The following is a 22,170-nucleotide window of genomic DNA, read 5'->3' as shown; positions in this document are numbered from 1 at the left end:
GAGTACTCCAACTCAGTGAGTAATGAATATAAATAATCACTGAAAGCAAGAAAACACGTAAAGCGTATGGCAGTCTATAATGAAGCAGTAAAATCATTTATAATCAGGAAAACAAGTAAGAATCAGGAAAAATGCTCTTTAAACCAGTAAACAGGTAATTGACAGAATATTTATGATAAAGTAAACAAATAAAAGTTCGCCCCTCGGGCATAATAACACCACAACCGCCCCTCGGGCAACATCTCACAACAGTAACAGCCCCTCGGGCTCACTCTCACATCACAATGGGTACCCGCGCTCACTGGGGGTGTGCAGACTCCTGGAGGGGCCCCTTACGGCCCAAGCGCAATAACAAGCCATCTCGTGGCATCANCTGGGTCACCATTATTCTTTTTTAATTGAGAGTTAGCATCAAAAGGAGTGCTCCCAGATGTGACATTAAAAAAATTCAAACTTCTTAAGAAGTCTCTCAACATAATGTTCTTGTGACAACATTATTCCATCTTCACTCCTTATAACTTTAACTCCCAATATTGTATTTATTTCACCCAGATCTTTCATATCAAAATTAGCAGACAAAAATAATTTAGTACTTTGCACAATATTTAAACTTGTACCAAATATAAGCATGTCATCAACATATAGACATATTATCACATAATCATTGTCTACCACTTTAGTATAAACACATTTATCCACCTCAACTGAAGAAAAACCGTCTCTCAGTAAGACTTGTTCAAATTTCTCATACCACTGCTTAGGAGCTTGTTTAAGGCCATAAAGAGATTTAATTAATTTACAAACTTTATTTTCTTGTACAGGAATGACACAACCTTCACGTTGAACTATATAAATCTCTTCTTCTTAATCACCATTTAGAAAAGCAGTTTTCACATCCATTTGGTGGATAAAAAGCTTATGGATTGAAGCTAAGGCAATTAAAACTCGAATAGAAGAAATTCTAGTCACTGGTGCAAATGTATCAAAATAATCTATATTTTATTTTTGAGAAAATCCTTTTGCTACTAACCGAGCTTTATATTTATCTAAAGATCCATCATGATTAAATTTCTTTTTGAAAAACCATTTACAACCAATAGGTTTTGCACCAGGAGGTAAGTCAGTTAAAATCCATGTATTATTTTTAATAATGGAATCAATTTCAACTTTTATTGCCTCTTTCCAATATTTAGCATCTGAAGAAGATATAGCTTCAAAATAATTTGATGGTTCATTATCGACAAGAAAAGTTTGAAAATCATTTCCACAAGAAAAATATTCTTTCCTAGGCCTTTTGCTCCTTCTCAGTTCCTCATTAGAGGTAATTTCATTATATATTTCAACAGGTGTATGAGAAATTTTATCAGAAAATGGATAAATATATTCAAAGAACTCGGCATTCTTTGTCTCAATTATAGTATTGCAATCAAGCACATCACTTTTTAAAACAAGAAATCTATATGCAGCACTATGTTCAGCATATCCAATAAGCATGCAATCAGCAGTTTTAGAACCTTTTTTCTCTTTTTTAGGTTCAGGCAAAAGAACTTTAGCAAGGCACTCCCCCACTTTTAAATATTTTAAATTAGGTTTATAACCCTTCCACAATTCATAAGGAGTTTTGCATGTTCTTCTATGTGGTATTCTATTTTGTAAGTGACATGCAGATAGAATAGCTTCACCCCACAAATTATCAGGAGCATTAGAACTAACTAACATAGAGTTCATATCTCTTTCAATGTTCTATTTTTTCTTTCAGCCTCCATTTGACTCAGGTGAATAAGGCGGAGTTATTTCATGAATAATTCCATTATTTACACAAAATTCATTTAAAGATAAATATTCTCCACCTCTATCTGATCTAATTCTCTTGATTTTTCTACTAAGTTGGTTGGTTTTCAACCTCAGATTTATAAGAAATAAAAGCATTAAATGCATCATCTTTATTTCTAAGCAAATACAGCTTAGTATATCTAGAAAAATCATCAATAAAAGTCACATAATATCTTTTACCACCTCTAGTCATAGTCTGCTTTAAATCGCCTAAATCAGTGTGAATTAAAGATAACAATTCAGTTCTCTATTTACAGAAAAACAAGTCTTTCTTGTACTTTTAGCTTCAACACATATTTCACACTTATTAATATTACTTGAGTCTAAACCAGATGTTAATCCTAGCGACTGCATTTTCTTTATATACGCGACATTAACATGTTCTAGTCTAGCATGCCACAAAGAAATTGACTCAACCATATAAGCAGAAGAAGATGCATTTTCATTGCTAGTATCAGAAATATTAAGCACAAATAAACCATAGTTACAATATCCATTGCCCACAAAAATATCATTTTTGGTCAATATGACCTCATTATTTTCAAATGACACCTTTACTCCAACTTTTTCTAATAACCCCACAGAAACCAAATTGGTTTGGATATTAGGAACATGCAATATATCACTCAATGCTAGAGTTTTACCAGATGTGAGTTTGAGAAGAATTTTTCCTTTCCCAAGAACACGAGTTGTTCTTGAGTCACCAAGATAAATAGTTTCTTCTCCTTCCTCAACTTGGGTGTAAGACAAAATTTCATTTTTGTTTGCACAAATGTGCCTAGTAGCACTAGAGTCTATCACCCAATCTCTCACACTGGCCACATTATTTATTTGAGAAATGACCGCAACAATTATATTATCCGCTTTAGTCAAATTTAATTTTGACTTAGCGAGATTGTCATTTATCCCAACTCTACTATTGCATTGAGGTGCATTTTTCTTGAAGGTTTTAATATTAGCATTAGATATGTAACCATGTCTATCTACATACCTGTATTTTGACATTAGTGTCTGCCAAAGTTGTGGATGCAATAACGTATTTGCAACACCATAGATATCTGGCAGGACAGCTGGAACAGTAGCAGTAGAGACAACACCAAAATTGGTAGCACCATCAAAAATTTTCGCAGTAGTATTACTTGCCATAGTTTCTTAGCTAGCGTTTGGCCATAGATCCCAAATTTATTTTGAAAAATTTGATTTGGGTGAAGTTTGGTTTGAAGATGAAAATGTGTTTGGACATACGTTTTCAAAACATATTTTCCAACTTTATTTTGAAAAAACATGTATATAATACCCAAGTTTTGGGATTTTGGCCCAAAATCAGCTCAATAGCTGATTTTGGGATTTGAGATTTGAGATTTGGAATTTGGCCAAAATATGGGCAAAATTTATGGCCAAACATGAGTTTTGAAAATAAATTTCAAATCTATTTTGACAAAACTTATGGCCAAACGGGGCCTTAGATTGTAGGGAAATGACACCGCAAAATAACAATAATAATACTGCAATAATATTATTTGTGAACGGATACACGGATTAACTTGAATCGTGCTAAGCACTGTCCTAAGAAACTATTTCAGCAATGTGAAATGTTTTCCAGGATTAAACAAACCTACCTTTATTTTATTTAGAGGATACAAGAATCAACCAAATTAAATATTATATAAATCTAGCTAGTAGGAAAAAAAAGGAAGAACAACTAATGTGTAATGTTAATTAAATATGACAGAAAATAAATTGGAAGGAAGAAGAGAGATATAAGGAGGATATGTGATGATAGAATGAATGGCTAATGAATGCTATTTATAGCCACAAGTGCATGTTTCTATCGTTATGAATGATTGCTACATGGCTTTTCCATGGAGAGATATTTGTCAAATGCTAATTATATAAATTCTATTTAAAATACTAATGTAATTTGGCTGACAATCAAGACCGAATTTTAAGTCCGAAGGAAAAAACTCGAGCTCCTCATCCAGATCGATGAAAGCCACTAGAACTGGCAATAAAACAAATGCCTGTACTCAACGCAGAAACCCCATTTCCCTTTAGGATTTAGAGTTGGAAGCCGGAGCTGTTGATTTCCGTGGTTCCACAATTAAGAGTCGTTCGATTTGTCATCTCTCGAACTGCTGTGATACCGTTGTTCCTTCCGCCGGCGCGAGGCTCTGTTCGAGGTTCCGTTCCCGTTGGTATCTCTGGTCGCTGCAATTTTTAGGACAGATTCTGATTTTGCTTTTTTCGGCTAAACAGAAATGTTACTCTGAGTTCCATTAATCGAATAATTCGCTCAAGAAGGTCCATTTCTTATACCTATCTCATTATGTTAGTTCATGAATTTGAGTATTTCTTGAGATTTAAAATGGAACATTCGAATTATTTCTATCCCTGAACTATTTGGCGGTTTGCTTCTATGTTAATTTGACTTGCTGTTTTCCTTGTGTTAGGGATTATTGATTTTTAGTACTTAATGGGTTAGTTGGATTTTCTGATTGATTTTGGTTATTCTGAGATCATTTGATGAGTTGGGTGTCGTGTTTCTTAGTGCTTTTCTCGCCTGAGTTTGGGGATTTTAAGTAATCACATTAGGTGGTGAAATTTGTACCAAGATTTTCGGCGATGAGTTTGTGCTTGTATGACTAAGTTACTAATTCATGAAATTAATTTAATTTGATCTATTTCTTTAGTTGGTTGGTTTCCATGTTAAGTAGTAAACACCATGAATTTGGGCTGGATCTGATTAGATAAGCATAAAATAATGATATGTACACTGCTTTCGTTATATTGTCTTTACCTTTGTTTAATTTGTCAACCTCTCCCGATAATTTCCATAATATCCGAACCTCGCATGCAAATCTCAAATTTTAGGATAATAGAATCACAAATATCGTAGCCTGCTTTAGGCCCGTTTATAATTAAATTATCATAGCTACGGGTATGGTTCCCGTGACGTAGTCATGACACATAATTTCCAAATCCGGGGTACATTTTTGTGACCCGGCCATAACAACTAATAATGTTAATAATTTAAACATGTTGTAAATTGTGGGTACGGTTCCCGTGACACGATTCGCAATGTGTACCAAACAAACAAGTGTACGACAATCGTAACTTGTTCCAGAATAATTCCATAAATAATTAAAAGCGGTCAAAGGTTAAAAATGCATAATAGGTATAAATATGTAATTAATCAGATAATTAGGCCAATAATAATAGTTGAGCGACCGTGCTAAAACCACGGAACCCGGGAATGCCTAACACCTTCTCCCAGGTTAACAGAATTCCTTACCCGGATTCTGTGTTTCGCGGACTGAAACAGAGTCAAACTTCCTCGACTCGGGATTTTAAACCGGTGACTTGAGACACCATAAATTATCCCAAGTGGCGACTCTGAACTTAAATAAATAATCCCGTTTCGATTGTCACTTAAATTGGAAAAAACTCCCCTATCTCCCTTCCGGGGGTAAAAAAAGGAGGTGTGACACACCCAATAGTAGCCCCAAGTAAGTAGTTAGAAACTCCTCAATGTTACAACCCACTAAATCTGCCAGGGATCCAATTTCATTATCAGCATTAACAGAAAAGATGGAACTTTTGGACATATTGATCTTCAGGCCTTTGACAACTTCAAAAGCCAGCAACACAACTCTTGAATGTAATATTTGTTCCTTATCAGCTCTGCACAACAAGAGGGTGTCATCCGCATACACAGTATGTGATATATCGAGTGTCCTACTTATCCATCCCTTTTCGGTACATTATTGAGCATAATGTTTAAGATTTATGTAAATGCTTCAAATGCGTTAGTGCCTTTTCGACTTACTCTTCCTTTCATCTTCCTTCAAATGCATCTGTGGAACCTAGGACTTTGAACTCTTAAATAGGAAAAGGAAAGGAAGATGAAAGGATTAGGAAGTCGAAAAGGCACTAGGTGCATTTGAAGCATTCACAAAAACTCACGCGTTTAACGCCAAATTAACTTAGTGCTGACATCTCATGGAAGAATAGTCGATTTATATAAATATAGATGTCTTAAGTGTTAGTTTGGGCAAGTAATATAAATTTAAAAGTCAAGATAGTTCTATGGAGAATGACTTCCGCTCATAAGTTATGGAAGTCATTTTCTCCATTTTGATGGAAAGTGTTTTCCTTATGGTAACCAAACACCAGAAAATGACTTCGTCATAGAAAGTATTTTCACGAAAAATGACATTCGTCATACCAAACACACCCAAAGGTATTCATGTAACAGGTAGTCCCTTTGTTATTAGCGAGCATCTAAAAGGCAGTGATACCCTATCAATATTCATAATATAGCTTTTATGACCTTTCATCTATGCTGATTAAGAATACTCCAGAGTTGTACTTAGGTGATTTTGTTACTCTGATATAGTGGTGTTCTCTTTTTATTTGTTTTTGATCCGACCTCCCAATCTATCGTCTTGAATTAATTTTAGTATTCTTGATAAATAAAGGGAAAAGAAAAAGAAGATTTGATTTCTGTATAAAGTAGCTGTTCTAATCATTGATAAGAAAAGAAAGAAAATTTGAACATAGATTGGGTTGGACTAGTTTAATTTTGAAAAATCATATTCTACTTGTTATTTGATATGCTTTTTCTTTAAGTATTCTAGCAGATGCGAGTTACCATTTCTTGGTTGTGCTTATGCTTATTTTTCTTCTTCCCCTTTTTTGGTGCTAACGTTCTGTTTGAATTCATAGGTATGACTGATATTGCTTTACCATGGGATAAGTTGTCTTTAGATTTAATAAAACAAGAGGAGGGGCAATCAAGTGCTGAAAGGAAGTAAGTTTAGTATATGATCTTTGACTAATTCAACACTAATTTTTAGTTTCTGATTTAATTAATCTCTAGTAGAGTATCACATCAAGCTTCAATTGTTGGCTGACTTGTTTTATAGTTGCCTGTTTACTACTCACTCTTCCATTGCAGCTGCCAATTGTCATGAAATGTGCTTGTTTATCAGTTTATGATAGTCTGACATCATTTTCAGTAATCAAATGTAATTTATGTTTGAAAGGGGCATGGGTGAATCACCATGAAATGGACAAGCTTTATAATGGAAGTAAAATTGAGTAGTTTCCAAGTCCACTTTCCGATGTGGCAGCTCTCACAACTGCAGTAGTGTTGAAAAATTCTGTGGTGACTTATTAATGCAGAAAAGCAAAAAAAGCAAGATATGAATATACCTACTTGCCAGCGTACCTGGATTTGATGTACTTTATTTTATTATTTCTTCTTCACCCTACTTCCTCTTATTCAGTATATTCTACAGGAACATGCTAACCAGAGGCTGATGCATCCCTCGTGTTGTGGGTTCAATTGATCCCAGTATTTTCGAGACACAGTTTAAATTTTATACGTGAAGTATCACTAGAATTCCATCAAGTTTAATATCTGAACCCATAATATCAAAAGTACAACGAGTTCACTGCTAAAACTATTTAAAAATAAATTTTGGATCTGCGTTGTTGCTAACTCTCTCTCTTGCTTCTAGGAAAAGGACATATGTAGTTCTTGTATCCACAGGAAGTTTCAATCCTCCTACTTACATGCACTTGCGCTGTTTTGGTACGTACTATCCAACCTCTACAATGTTTCTCTTGCTGACTTTTTTCTTCTTTTCCTTTTTCCCTTTGTTTTCCCCGGCACGAGCGGGTGGGGTTTGGGGGGGGGGGGGGTTGGGACTGAAGGGGACACTTGTGGTTGATTATAAAGAAGAATAATATTTCTATGTTTTTTCTATTCAGATGAATTTGAAAAAACTATGTAAGTAGTAAGTCCTCAACCACATAAGCTGCTCAAAATGAATATGATGTTAGACTGTGAGTGTGAAGTTCATTTAATCTATTTAGTGGGTTTTTCTGAACTTTTGACAATATTGATTCAGAGTTGGCAAGAGATGCATTGACTTCAGAAGGGCTTTGCGTAATTGGAGGTTATATGTCACCAGTAAATGATGCATATAAGAAGAAGGTATGTAGCATATCTCCAGGTAGTGAAACTGCTTTGAAATGTGTAACTGGAGCCGAGATAAGAAAAAGGAACAATAGTAGCTTTGCTATATTATAACTTGCTTCTGATCATCATGTTGTTGCATTATGAACGAGTGTATATTGTTTGTGATCTGCAACCTGACACAATGTTATACTAACACGCGCTGTTCTTAGTCATGAGGTGTAGTTTCTTGCTCTGTTTAACACTTTTGCTGGTATACTATATATAAAAGATTGAACATGCTCTGCTTCTGCTGTCAATGTTACTAATGCACAAAAAAGCGGTATTGCTAATGCATTGCCTCCTTATCTTTGCAGGGTCTTATATCTGCTGAGCATCGTGTTGCAATGTGCCAATTAGCTTGTAAAAGCTCAGAATTCGTTATGACAGATCCCTGGGAGGTCTCTCTCTCACTCTCTATCCTCCTCCAAAAAAAGAAATCCAAAAACCTCCCTTTTTGATGTGAGTAATATTAGGATCCTACTTGGTATAGTTGCTGCTGACACCTAGTTATTTGTTGTATTTTACACCAGTGCCTCAGTCTGATACAAACTAAATTACCTTCATCCTATCAATTAATTTTGCTTAAAATAATTATACAGGCAACCCAGGATAGCTATCAACGAACATTGACAGTTCTCTCCAGAATAAAGTCCGCTCTCTGTGGTGGAAGTTTGGCATCCAGTGGTAAGGTCCATTATTGACATCAGTAAGTGTGTGTTGCAGAGTATTAATAGGAATTTAGTCTGATGGTCAATTGGTTACAGGAGAAACTTTCCAGTCCTACCGAAACTAGCATTTCAATTTTATAAATAAAAAACCCTTTTCTTTACTATGACATTGTACATACTTTTGAGACAGTGTAGGTGTGTATTACAACAACAACTACTACTACAACTAAGCTTCAGTCCCAAACAAAGTTAGGGTCCACGATATGAATCCTCACTTCTTTTTTCACTTCTCACTTCTTTCTTTAGTGAAAGAATATTTATCTACTCCCTTCCCAACCTCCAACCTGACCCCAATAAAAGGAAAAGAAGAGCAAATATTACTTTATTCCTCTTCCCAGAAAATTTTGGTTTATGAGGGCCATTTGTGTAAAACTTACAGAAAGTGGTAGAACTCATTGTTGACACCTCCATCTTATCCAGCATGCAACATGTTGGTAAATTTCCTGTATGTGGTGTCAAATCATCAAACTAACATTTATTTTGCAATTTCTTAGCACCCTGGCTTTACTTAGAAGAGGTTGTTTCAGTTGCATCTCATATTTGCAGATATTCCTTGTCCACCAACTGGCGGGCTTTCATCTCCATGTTCTTGCTCGCAAATCCCCTTGGATGATTTTGGTAGTTGGTTCAAGGATGGAGTAAAGATTATTGTAGTAGAGGTTAGCTGGCAATAGTGCTCAGAACTTGGGGATAGCGACATGCTTAGTATATATTTTTTGTTGAGGAAAAGTCAGATGATACTATTTTCCCAACCAAACAAATATAAAAAAATGAAGAATGAAATTGAACCAAACTGGAACATAGAGAATGTGCTTTAGGTATTGAAGCTTTACTCTATCTTTGTCTGAGCATTTAGTTAATAGATCACTGTGCAGTACATTTCTCCTGTGGAGCCTGTGGAGGTAGCTTTGTTGTGAAAATATGTGTACTTTCTTTGCTTAAAATCAAATGTCATATTCTCCATTCGGTTCTGTCAATTTGATGTTCACTTCGTAGAATTTATATTTTATCACTTGTATATAATGGCAAGTCCAGTTACTCCTACTTTTACAGGTTAACTGAGCAACCATAGTCCATCAGCTAACTTTTTGTCCCACGTTCCCACTTATCGTAAATCAATGCACATGCTAGTTACTACCTAATAAACTATTACTTAGTCGCTGTGCAACCATAAGAAACCATGCAAAAATGAACATGCCATTCTATCCGTAAGGCAGGGAATAGTTGGCCAGTTCACATTGTAAACTTGTATTATCTATCCAAGTGAAATCTTCATTTGATTCTATTGTAGCATACGAACTTCCATGCAAGTTTTAATAGTGGTTTTTTTTTTTTTAACTTGCAGAAGCCCTCATGGTCATGCTTGTGTGTGGTTCTGATCTGCTAGAATCTTTCAGCACACCTGGAGTTTGGATACCTGAGCAGGTAAGTTCATTTAAAGGGATTTATCAGAAGCGAAATACTTCCTCCCTCATGTTGGATTGAAGTTATGCTTATAAGTGTTGTGTAGAAGAAATAGGATATGCTCATTTGTTGATTTTATAGGTCAGGACCATATGTAGAGACTTTGGCTTGGTTTGTGTCCGGCGAGGTGGTCAGGATGTTGAAAAGATCATTGCGGGTGATGATATTTTGAACGAATATAAGGTAACTTCATTAAGAACTCAAAACCGTTGTCCCTTGTTCTCTTTAGCTCATTAACTGAGATGATTGGCTGTTGTATGGTGGGGGGGTTGCCACTGGTAGTAGACATTATTGAGATGTTAAAATGCCATAATTCAGAGACAGCTTCATAAGAGAACGTGAGGTTATGGTCGAGGAGGCATGTAATATTGTGTTCTGTAACATTTAATTTTGCAGAAAAATATCAAAGTTGTGGATGAAGTAGTGCCTAATGGAATCAGTTCAACGGGATTAAGGTAAAAATTCTCAATATGACTAGCTAGGATATATGAATTGAATCAGGATAAATTGTTGGACAAACTTTCTTTTGATTCTCATGTCAGGGACTGCATCTCGAAAGGGTTATCAGTGAAGTACTTGACAGCCGATGAAGTAATTGATTATATGAAACAACATAACCTTTATAGAGGGCAATGTTCTAACAACTGAATCAGAAGCTCCTCCTCTCATGAGCTTGTTTTCTTAAATAGTTGTCGATACCTGTCCAAGAGTCGCTCATTTCTTTGAGCTGTGATGTTAGCAGCGAGGCTACTGTCCCTTCCTGCAAGAGCAGAAACATATATTCTTTGTACTTCCTTCAAGGACAAGAGACGAGGACGAACACTTGCTCATTCCAGTTGTCCTCTATGTTCATTTGTGGTGAAATCTTTTTCTTTTCTGAAACAAGGGCTAGTTACAGATTCTCCAGCCAGTTGAGGGAGATCTTGGCTTCATGTGATTATAACTTATAAATAACACAAAACCTCATAATGTCTTTAAAAGTACTATAATATATTTTTTCTTTCTTGGATTACAAAAAAACATTATATGAAGCAGACAATTGCTTTTGAATTTATATCTGAATATTCTCTGCTTTTCCCCATCGTTTTTCTTTTAACCATAATCCACTACTCATTTGTATGTTTTCTTCCCCAAATGACATTCTGTTCGCATAATTGTTTCCTGGATTCTCTTACTCCAATTGTTATGGCCCGGTTCTCTTTTCTTTTTCTTTTTTTTTTAATGGAACGATGTCATAATATACAAACCTGAAGTTCATCATCCATGAGTAAAAGTTACTCAGAAAGAAAACAAGCTTCTAATGGGGTAATGTGTGTCCGGTTGATACTATAAATTTTGTTGTGGGTTCAAATATATTTTGAAAAGCTATACTTATACAATTGGGTTCTACAAGTGATCTACAATATTCTTTGTATATATTTAGCTAATGTGTAATTCTTTTTTAAATTTCTTTTTGTAAACTATGTACTCAGTCACCATCATATAAAGTATGCTGTAAGCAATATTTGACGTCAATAATTTACGAATTTCCATGGTTAGATTTTTGTGGACCTTCTATGAACTTTTTAAAACCTTTTTATCATGCAGAAGTTGCGCGTAGAATATTGGGAACAATAGAGCATGGACCCTTATCGTCCTAGGATTGTAGGCTCGAGTCTTTCCTCTATGAGGATGTAAAGTTGTTGACATCCATAGAAACATTTGGTTGTGAACACAAGATTTAAAGATAGTAACCATATTCGCTTTATCGTAGATTATCGACTTCCAAAGAGCTGGTTATGTGAACAAAATCCTGCATTAGTAGTTGAAAAATTGGGAACATATATATAAAGTGTATGAATCTCTTAATGGTATGAGGTTTTCTGCGGAAAATAGTGAGAACTAGGTTCAAAACTTTTTGGACTCAAAACACGTTTCTACAGTTTTAAAAAAAAAGTTACTTTTCTATCTAAAACGCAGTCTATAAAAAAAATTTACTTTTCTATCTAAAACGCAATATTATAATGCGTTTTACATATACTGAAATAGGAATATCTATCTTCATCACTTACTTGATTTTCGGCCAATCCCATTTGAATAACACCAGATGGGTTGTGAACTTCATCAAATGGATCTTCATCGTATGCTTTCCACCCAGCAAAGTAGGTGAATCTTCTCCATGGGTATCTGATGTGGCCATTTTTGATAGCCCAACTATGGGTTTCTCAATCTCTATGGCCATAGCTTATTGCTCTTAATTATTAGATCTTTTCGTTTTCTTTTCTTTAATCTTTAATCAATTAGCAAAAGAGCCTTAATTTTCTTCTAGAGAGAGAGATATGAAGAAAATATAAATGTGGATAGTGGAAAAATATCGATGAGGGAGCAGAACTCAGAAGAGAGAAGCACTGTTTGAATGAAACACGATACTAAGTAGAACGCAGTATAATGTTAGAAGTAAAATGCAGTATAATACTGCGTTATAGTATTTACTTTAACGGCTAAAATTCTGTTAACGTAAATCACAGTGCGTTTTACGTAGAAAAGTAACTTTTTTTAAAATTATAAAAACGTGTTTTGAGTCCAAAAAGTTGCCATTTAGGTTTCGGACTCGGTGATGGTAGAGTTATAACGCGGGGCTCTCTTTACTTTCCCTTACAAGCTTAAAGATGTAAAAATTGCACGGGACGCCCTATTTGGCGTCTCCATTTAACCTATACCCATTTTTTTTAAAACTTTTAACTTGTACCCACTTTTAAACTACTTCAGCTCCCTTTCTCCTCCCCTTCTCCTCCTTCATTTTCTCGGCAGCCATTCCAACCATCAGATCCAATTCTTCTACATCATCACCATATGCTTCACATAAGATTTGGTTAGTTCGGGGTTACATGAAGAACCTAAAAGAAAGGAAATCTTGGATAATCTCCTTTTAAGATGTTTATAGTTTTTCAACTTTTCATGTTTATAATCATTCTGTATATGATTCTCTTGTTATGCTTGATGTTAACGAGTGGCGTTCCAGATTTGGACCTTCCCCTTCATTTTTCAAGTTTGCGGCAAGCTTTTAAGATCAAATAGCATGTACTATCCGCTTCGATATATTTCCTATATATCTTGGTATTGGAATTCCTCTGCGAAATTCATTGCACCTAGCAACACTTCTTTCTCTGTCCCTATAAACTGCTATATATCCAAACATAATCAATTAAATGTGTGAAAATATAATTGTGTGATTTTATTGTGGTAAGTTAAGTCTAAAACTTCAGCTCTAGAGCTGAAGTTTTCCAGTTACAACACAAAAACTTCAGCTCTAGAGCTGAAGTTTCCAGTTACAACTATAGGTGTTAACCGGGTGGGCCGGGCCGGGCCGGTCCGGGCTTGTGTTTTTTGGACCCGTACGGGTTGCGGTCTGGGCCGGTTCCGGGTTGGTTCTTAACGGGTTTAACGGGTTCGGGTTCATCCGGGTAAAAATTGAACCGTAAGGGTTACGGGTTGAGGGGGCCGGGCCGGGTCAGGTTTAGTGTTTTTTTTTTTTTTTTTTTGGAATTTTGTATAACTATTGTAAGTTATATTAATACTTCGTATTAATTTAAAGAATACAAGGAAGATGAGAAAAAATTGCACTTATTGCAAGTGCTACTTTTATTTCATAATTCAAATTTCAAACTTACAAATTGAAAGGTTTACATTTTTAACAACAAGTAAATTCAAAGGTTTTGCATTGCCTTAGTAAGTTCGTCATAATCAATATGAACTGAATGACCTTCTTCTGGAGTGTTAAATTCGGATGAGTTACCATGTGTTAATATATCTCCAAGTTCCTATTACTTATAAATCTAGCTATTTATGAACTTCACCCCCAAAAATACTGAGAGAGATCCAATGATGAGCAGAATCTGGCAATGGCGTTGTATTCATACTCTTTTTTCAAAGTAAAGTAAAAAAGGCAAGTGATTAAGCAAATTTAAATTAATATGGAAACTAGGAAGCAAACGTTGAATCTCCACTACAAAGAGCAATGCAACATATTCAACAATCAACCTTCATCTCCATATTAGTAATTTAGTATACGTGTATAACATTCTGTAGATTAGCAAAATGCTATTAATAAGCTGAGGTAGATTAAAATGGAAACTTGGTAAAAAAGAAAACTTTCCATTTCCACTTCAACAACGACACTTTAATTGAAAAAAGTAAATGGATTTTTTTATCTTTCCACAAAATAAAAATGTTACAGAATACAACATCTTCATCTTAACATTTCTTGATTCTGTACATCACATGGACTAAAATAACCTTGTTTCCATGAACCCTTTACTTAAAAAAACCAAAAAAAAAAAAATACTAGCCGTTAAACCGGGCCGGTTCCGGGCCGGTTAAACCGGTTAGGTGCACTGTTCATCTGGACCGGGTTAAACGGGTCCGGTTAACCGGTAGAAAAAAGTAAACGTTCTAACCCCCTATACTCCCCAACCCAGCCCACCCGGCCCCTTATGAACCGCGCCGGTCCGGTTCCGGGTCAACCCGGCCCGTTAGCCACCCATAGTTACAACACAAAAACTTCAGCTCTAGAGCTGAAGTTTCCAGTTACAACACAAAAACTTCAGCTCTAGAGCTGAACTTCAGGCCCGGCTACTAGAATGCTGAAGTTTTGCGTGATTGCGTTTGCTACTTCAGCCCCATGTGCTGAAGTTATGCGAGAAAGTGGGTACGCTTGCAATTTTTTTTTGCAAAGCGGGCACAATTAAAATGTGACAAAAAAGCGGGTATAGATGCAAATGCCCCGGCCGTCCCGTAATAGTTTAGACACACACACATATACAAGAAGAGTTTAGTAGCGGGCTTCGGTTACCATAATTAAATACTCTAACAATGTGGGTGGCATACGCTTAATGTCGAAAATTGATCTATGGATCGTGGTAATGGGCTACGTGAAATTTAGTTCGAAGGGGATAAGTATGGATCGTGGTATGAGCCACGTAGAACTTAGTTCGAGGGAGAGATTGTCGGGGGTGCGAACAGAGTCTCGAGTTAGCTGAAAGAATTGGGAACCTACATATAAGATGTATGGATCTCTTAATGGTGTGAGGCCTATTGGGAAAACGCATAAGGGCTTGACGAAAAACTAACGATATTATCCTGTGCTAAGAGTATCTTTAGGCTGATTAAGCCTAACACTAAGTAAGGTCTAATAATTTTCCTCACTCTTTCAACTGTGTTAAATTTTGAGTGCCGCTCTTCCCTACACCCTTGAGTTTCATGTACTCCCTCCGGTCCATAATAAGTGACTTTGTGGTCTTTGGCACACCCTTTAAGAAATACTAACTCCTAGAACAAAATAGATATTTTGACTAAATTACCCATAATTAAAATTTGCATATTATTAATTTGATACATTGGGATATGTAAATAAGGGCAAATTTTGGAAAAACAAATTAATTCCTTCTTGATTATGTAAAAGATCACTTATTTTGGACCTAAATAAAAGAAGCAAAAAAATCACTTATTATAGTCCGGATGGAATAATACTTATTTACATCTCTAGTATTATTCGTAGCAACCAGATTTGCAGCTTCAACATTAATAAACTCTTTTGACGGCATTTTCTTTCATTTCCCTCTACTAATATTCTTTTATCAAATGAAGAAAGAAAAAAGAGAGGAATCAGGGCTATTAGTATTCATGCAAATATTTAATAATTTTCATGTCCAGCTTCAAAGGCAAGGAGATGATTTACAAGCACATTTATAATTTATTAAACAGATAGCTACTACATTAACATAGAGTTCTTAACAATGAAACTTAAAAGCACACAACACAACAGAAAAGAAAAGCAAAAACTAAAACACAAATTAAGTTTAAAAGCACCACACAAAGCATTATGACCATAGCATGCCATCATAGCTCATGCATGAGTTCAGTGTTTGAAGTGTCCATATGGATCATTATAGTTAGTGGCAGTTGAAGATGATGACTCAGCTGGCCCATCATTCTCCCCTATCTCTTCTTCACTCCTCATGTAATTCATCATGTCATTAAACCCATTCATCATTACATGAACTGCTGGATCATAAAACACTCCAGTGGGTGGGAAGTGCGGGTACGAATAACCCGGCCCAGGTGCATAGTTAATCGGCAAAACTTGGGCTGACCCAGTAGGCGGTGCCAGCCCAAGTTCCACATTGGGCCTCACAGTATTGGGCCTGATCCGTTGGCCCGAAGCTTCTTGTTCACGATGTTTCTGGAGGTATAGGGTGAGAGGCCCAACATAGTTGGTCAGCCCAGTTTTGTTCATGGCCCAAATGACATCCTCAGCTGTCACAGTCCTGCGTTGTTCCCTATGGCAACGTTCATTAGCTAAGTTAGTGATGTGGTTGATGAATTCGGACACCAATTCTTGGATCGCCTCTTTAGCATCGTCTGAGACTTTTGCATGTTGCGGAAGAATCCGCCGCATGATTCTTGTCACGTTCGCGATGGGGAGGTGCAGATCCTGTTCACGCTTGCCTTCTTGCCCAGCTTCTGTGCCATTGCCATTGTTGTTCGAGCCTTATATGCAAAAAATAATAAAATAAGTACAGTATATATAAAGAACATAACACACTAATTTTAAATTCTGAATCTGTCACGTGTAACACCTCATGATCTATATTTTAATAACTATAATGGTATGAAATATCAAAGTTGCTTGTGTTGATAGACCATTTTAGTTAACAACTATATATCTTATTGATGAAGTAGTTTTGGTTTCAAAGATAAAAGCTTAAAATATGTTTAATTCTGTTGTTGATTAGAAGATTGTAACTATACATGAGCCTCAAATACATTTATTTACAGTTGCTCATCTTTTTGATTACAAACTGTAAATTGATCAATTATGACTCTATTCGAAATCTGACCTTTTAAATATAGAAAGAGAAATAATGGCAGAGGGATATGGTTAAAATTTACGACAGAAGAATATAAAAAATTGTTGTCCAGTAATCGATATGAACACAAAACAATATCCAAGGAGCGCGTACGTTTGCTTGAAGGTAGCGCGCGTATGCTCGCTTGAAGGTAGCGCGTGTACACTCGCTTGAAGATAGCGCTTGAAGATATATAGATAATTTGAACACGTGAGGGTTGACGTGAAGTAAGAATTTCGACCATATATGTTAATAAAGTACGGAAAAGTATCTCGACTATATAAGTTAAGATACTATAAAAATAGAAACAATTTAAATATGGACGCATGAGCTTAAATTGCTGACAATACAAATAAAATATTATGGCAATAAAAATAACTTTAAACTTTAGAGCGTCAGAAAAGAATGTCAACCATATAGTTCACTAATATAGTAGGGTAATAACAGGAATCAATACTAGATATGTTAGGAATTCCGTATATATTAGTAATGATTTAATTTAGAAGTGCAACTAAATACCAACCCTGGAAATACTAGCTAGGAAACCATAGTCGATCAATAACTAATGTAATGACAATATAGAAGCAGAGAATCTTTCTTTCTCCATTTGTCTTTTACCCTTTTTTCAAGAGTACGTAAAGGCCAAATTTAGTGCTAACGACGGTTTTTCTCGATAAGAAGAGGACAAAGAAAAGAAAAAGAAGCAAAGACTTAAGCTCAAAAGACAGACAAAACCTGACACATACGTTGCAGCTTGACAATGGAAATTGCAGGACATCAGGACATGAAAGAAATTAATTTATCTAACACATAAAATTTGAAGACTTTGTAATACTTAGCTAGCATGTGGACATATATTTAGTTGAAATTAAAAAAAAAAAAAAAGATTTTTGGAAGGTGAAATTATGTATGGACATGTATTTTTTTGAAAAAAAATCTGGTCTTTTGCGAGTGAAAAAATTTCACACTAAAACTAGCCCAAACCAGTATTTGAAAATTGAAAATTTTTCTTCAATTTTTTCAAAAACTGATCAAATTCTTGGAAGAAACAATGTTTTCAAAAAATTATGAAGAAAAGTAGCTGAAATCTATGTCCAAACGGGAGCTTAATTTCCTCAGTTCTAAATGTACATTTCATGAAAAAAAAAAGTACAACAAGTTCCTTTTTGATGGTTTGGTCAATCAGATTGTAGGACACAACATAGACAACTCATCACGAAATGATGTATCATGGTTCATGGACAATCTACATATATATCCATCGAATTCATACATATGTATGAAGAAAAAACCTTGCTTCATGCAAAATTCAGATTTTTTTCTTTGTTTTGTTGGTCATGCATGCGGATAGCTGATGTTCAAAAGTTTAACTGCAGAAAACAAGAAATTAAGTCCCCCCCTCCCCTCCCCCCTCCCCCCAAAAAAAAAAATACTGTACAAGCAAAAATAGAAATTTTTTCTCATTTTCTATTTACTCAGATGATTCAATCATGAGACATTCAAGAAAACTGTTCCCTCAAGCAAAATTCTAACTTTTTTCTTTTCATCATCTAGTATGCAAAATTGTTAAAGCGTGGACAAACTGATCAATGTAACAAGAAATTAATTAATAAGTGGTTACCTGAATTTGATGAACGAGTGATCCTACGCTGATTTGAGTGTTGGCCTCGTTCCATATTTTTTAATTTATATGCTTTGAGTTAAGTGTTGTATGTGTTAAGTAGTACGACAGTATGATCTTTTATAGGCAGCTTCTAAAACTAGGTTTCACGAACTCCACGGGGATTTTTTTTTAACTCTCATCAATGGACAAAACTTGCACTTGTTTTTAGTAGCTAGTGTGAATTTTCTCGTGTTCTTTTTTGTGTACAGTAGAGTTTATTACAGAGATACTAATTAGAACCATGCATGCCATTCGTCCTTCCACCTAATAATTAGATTCTACTAACATACAACCCTGCATACACCAAGTTGTTTCCTTTTTTTTAGGATTTTTTTTTTTATTCTCAAAACTCGAACCTAAGACCATTGATTACCAAGCTGTTTAGTTAATTTAACTCTACGAGAATTAGTCACAAAACAAGTGAGTCAACTTTCTTTGTTTGTGTGGTTTTTTAATTTATAATTTTCTTTCCTTGATTATGAACCATTAATTGATATAGCTTCTGAATTGTTTTATTGAAATTTGTATTTTTTTTTCCTGGGGTAAGTGCACGGTTAGCCACTAATAATACATGTATTTACTTTAAGCCACCGTTTAAAATATTTTTAGTTTTTAGCCACTGCTTTAATAAACTTTAACTGCCTGGGCGAAAATACCCTTCTGCTCATGTCCTTAACTTTTGTACTTAACTTCAGGACTTCAGGACTACATGTCCTTAACTTTTGAACTTGGAACTGTAAGTTCAGGACTTCAGGACCACATGTCCTTAACTTTTGAACTTGTAACTCTAAGTTCAGAACTTCAGGGCTACATGTCCTTAACTTTTGAACTTGTAACTCTAAGTTCAGGACTTCAGGGCTACATGTCCTTAACTTTTGAACTTGGAACTCAAACTTCAGGACCAAGCGCCCTTAACTTTTGAACTTGTAAGTCAAAGTTAAGGACCTATTGTGCTTAACTTTTGAACTTGTAACTGTAAGTTAAGGACTACTTGTCCTTAACTTTTGAACGTGTAACTGTAAGTTAAGGACTGTCTGTCCTTAACTTTTGAACTTGGAAATCAAAGTTAAGGACCTATTGTCCTTAACTTTTGAACTTGTAACTGTAAGTTAAAGACTGCCTGTCCTTAACTTTTGAACTTGTAACTATAAGTTAAGGACTGCTTGTCCTTAACTTTAGAACTTGTAACTGTAAGTTAAGGACTGCCTGTCCTTAACTTTTGAACTAGTGTCCTTAACTATTGAACTTAACGTTTGAACTTGAACTAGTGTCATTATTTGCCTAATTGCTTTTGATATCATTGATACTAATGAATGTTGCATGAAGATCTCGTCTAGAGTTTCTTCTTCTCTCTCTCTCCCTCTTTATTTTTTACTGCTTATTTTACTTGGTGCCATGGACTTTGAATTATATAGGCACTGGAGTTGGAAAATCGAAAAATGTGGAAGATAACGATGATGAAGAGCTTCAAGCAGCATTTGAGAAATGGAAGTCTAAGACATATGCTTTGACTATCCCTCTAAGAGTTGTTTCTCTTAGTAACTCATTTCCTCCAGTGTGGCTCAAGGTCTACTAACTGTCCAACTCTGCTCCATATCTCACTTTCTTACTTTCAGGATACGATCAATTCAGACCTTGTATGTTGTAAAAGTTGTCTTAATAAGTTGCAAGTAGACATTTGTATACGTAGGATCAGAGAGAAAAGAGATAGAAGAAAGGGTAACACAGTCTTTTCATATTAATTTTAATAGACAAGTGGCTACTATTGCTAAGCATTAAAAATATTGGATAAAAAGTAAATACCAGCTTAAACAGTGGCTACCCCACGCCATTTCTACTTTTTTTCTTTGTCAAGGACATTAATTTCTAGACACGTGCGTTGCAACGCACGTGTATCCCATATCAATTAGTATAAATTTTTTTAAAAGTAGACAAATATTATTAAACATGTCAATAAGATATGAAAGACAATTTGAAGATTAGGAAGTGCAAGTTCAATTAGCAAAATGTGAAATAATTATTAACTGTTATATATTTTATCATAATTTGTTAAACTGAAATTTTAGACTGATGATCATCCTTGATATGACGGTAAAATTGATAACTCAATATCTAATCTTTTTCAGAACCTTGTTCGCTGGCTTTATTAATATCTAATCGTTTTTCCAGGTGTTTCTCGACTCCAGGTCGAGCCCTGCAAAACACCGCTTAACAGGAGATATTTGTAAGAATTTTGGCTAAGAAAATATATTTGTACATAGTTTATAGTTACCGGGTCAAAAGAACAAAATAAGCAATGCATAGATAAATGAAGCATGAAAGCAAACAAAAGTTATAAAGACAATGTAGATCTTCAAACAAAATTCTAACTCTTGAATCCAACTTTGTTGATCTCAAATTGGCAATCGATAATAAAGAAATAGGGAGGCATCAATAAGTTTACTTCAACGGCCTATATATTCCCAAGTCCGTAGCCACATAGCTGAAGCAACACAAGAGAAAATTTTCTTTTATATTCTACATCTTTGGCTCTTTGTAATTGCTCTTCATTAAAGTACATAAATGATTTATTAACAATGTTTCTTCATTTCCTCTATCGCTCTAGTAATCTGATTAAAGTACCCAATTAAAAATTATGATAATGTAAGAAGTAAAAGAGTCTCAACTACATTATTAGATGAATTTTGAAAGGGAATACAAAAAGATCTCATAAGTTTCATAGTAGAATATTTCAAACATTATACATTGTATTTTACTTTTTTGTACAAAAGTATTAGAAAAGTTGTGTTCAAATAAAGGATGAAATGGTCTTTCAGCTTTTGTGGGATATTTTGGTAATTTAATTTTGACTTTTGGACTTCACACTTATAATATATATAGAGTATGATCATATCATATATATATATATATAGAGTATGACGATATGATATGTGATGCTACTATATATATTTACATGGTGTATAACAGTTAAAGAATAAGCAATATTTAGAGCTTTCATTTTTTTTAAATATGATTTATTTTGAAGAATTGGAGAATTAATAACAAAGGTTAATTATCTTCGTTTAATTTACACCAATGATTGCACTTGTGGAGTAATTTGATCGATGCATCTTTTAAGTGGCTCGAATTATTCATATAGTGCTGTAGCAAGAGTTTCTCATTTATTTGAAAGAGCAGTTAATCTGGTTTATGTGAAACTTCTCTATAGGATGGGGTAGTGTGTGAAATCCTTGAAAATAATTTTTTGTTAGTCTAGTCTTAGTGTACGTGCTTTGCGCGTGTACTCCGTCTCTATAAGCATAACTTTTTTTTTAAAATTAATTTACATAAATGTTATATTAAAATTTGTGCTTAAAATAAAAGTTAAAAAAATATAAATTCCTAGAATGATGATTGATCATCCTGTTTAGCTAACTCAATAAAAATTAAACTCTATTCTATATTAATTCTCAATCATCTCGGTCAGTGTGACAAACTTAAAATTTTATTTCAGTTTTATAATTATATTACTCCAATTTCATAAGTTATTATGCTTCCTTTTTAATTCCAACAATAACACCAATTCTTGAA

General features: G+C 34.8%; 2 protein-coding genes across 2 annotated transcripts; one reads left to right on the top strand and one right to left on the bottom strand.

The window, feature by feature from the left end:
• On the top strand, positions 3,655-11,131 carry LOC109229027 (nicotinamide/nicotinic acid mononucleotide adenylyltransferase). The gene is made up of 10 exons (XM_019394329.1): positions 3,655-4,134; positions 6,559-6,643; positions 7,356-7,429; positions 7,749-7,834; positions 8,173-8,256; positions 8,458-8,542; positions 9,932-10,011; positions 10,132-10,233; positions 10,447-10,505; positions 10,593-11,131. Exons 2-10 carry the CDS (start codon positions 6,561-6,563, stop codon positions 10,696-10,698), a joined length of 759 nt encoding a protein of 252 aa, XP_019249874.1. The 5' UTR covers positions 3,655-4,134; positions 6,559-6,560; the 3' UTR covers positions 10,699-11,131.
• On the bottom strand, positions 15,947-18,613 carry LOC109230018 (nuclear transcription factor Y subunit B-9-like). Its single transcript, XM_019395557.1, has 2 exons — positions 18,559-18,613; positions 15,947-16,578 (listed from the first exon to the last, which is right to left on the bottom strand). Exons 1-2 carry the CDS (start codon positions 18,611-18,613, stop codon positions 15,947-15,949), a joined length of 687 nt encoding a protein of 228 aa, XP_019251102.1.

This window comes from Nicotiana attenuata, chromosome 7, assembly GCF_001879085.1.
Source record: "Nicotiana attenuata strain UT chromosome 7, NIATTr2, whole genome shotgun sequence".
Lineage (NCBI taxonomy): Eukaryota > Viridiplantae > Streptophyta > Magnoliopsida > Solanales > Solanaceae > Nicotiana > Nicotiana attenuata.
The sequence above is the reverse complement of the archived record's forward strand: the minus strand, read 5'-3'. Positions and strand labels throughout refer to the sequence as shown.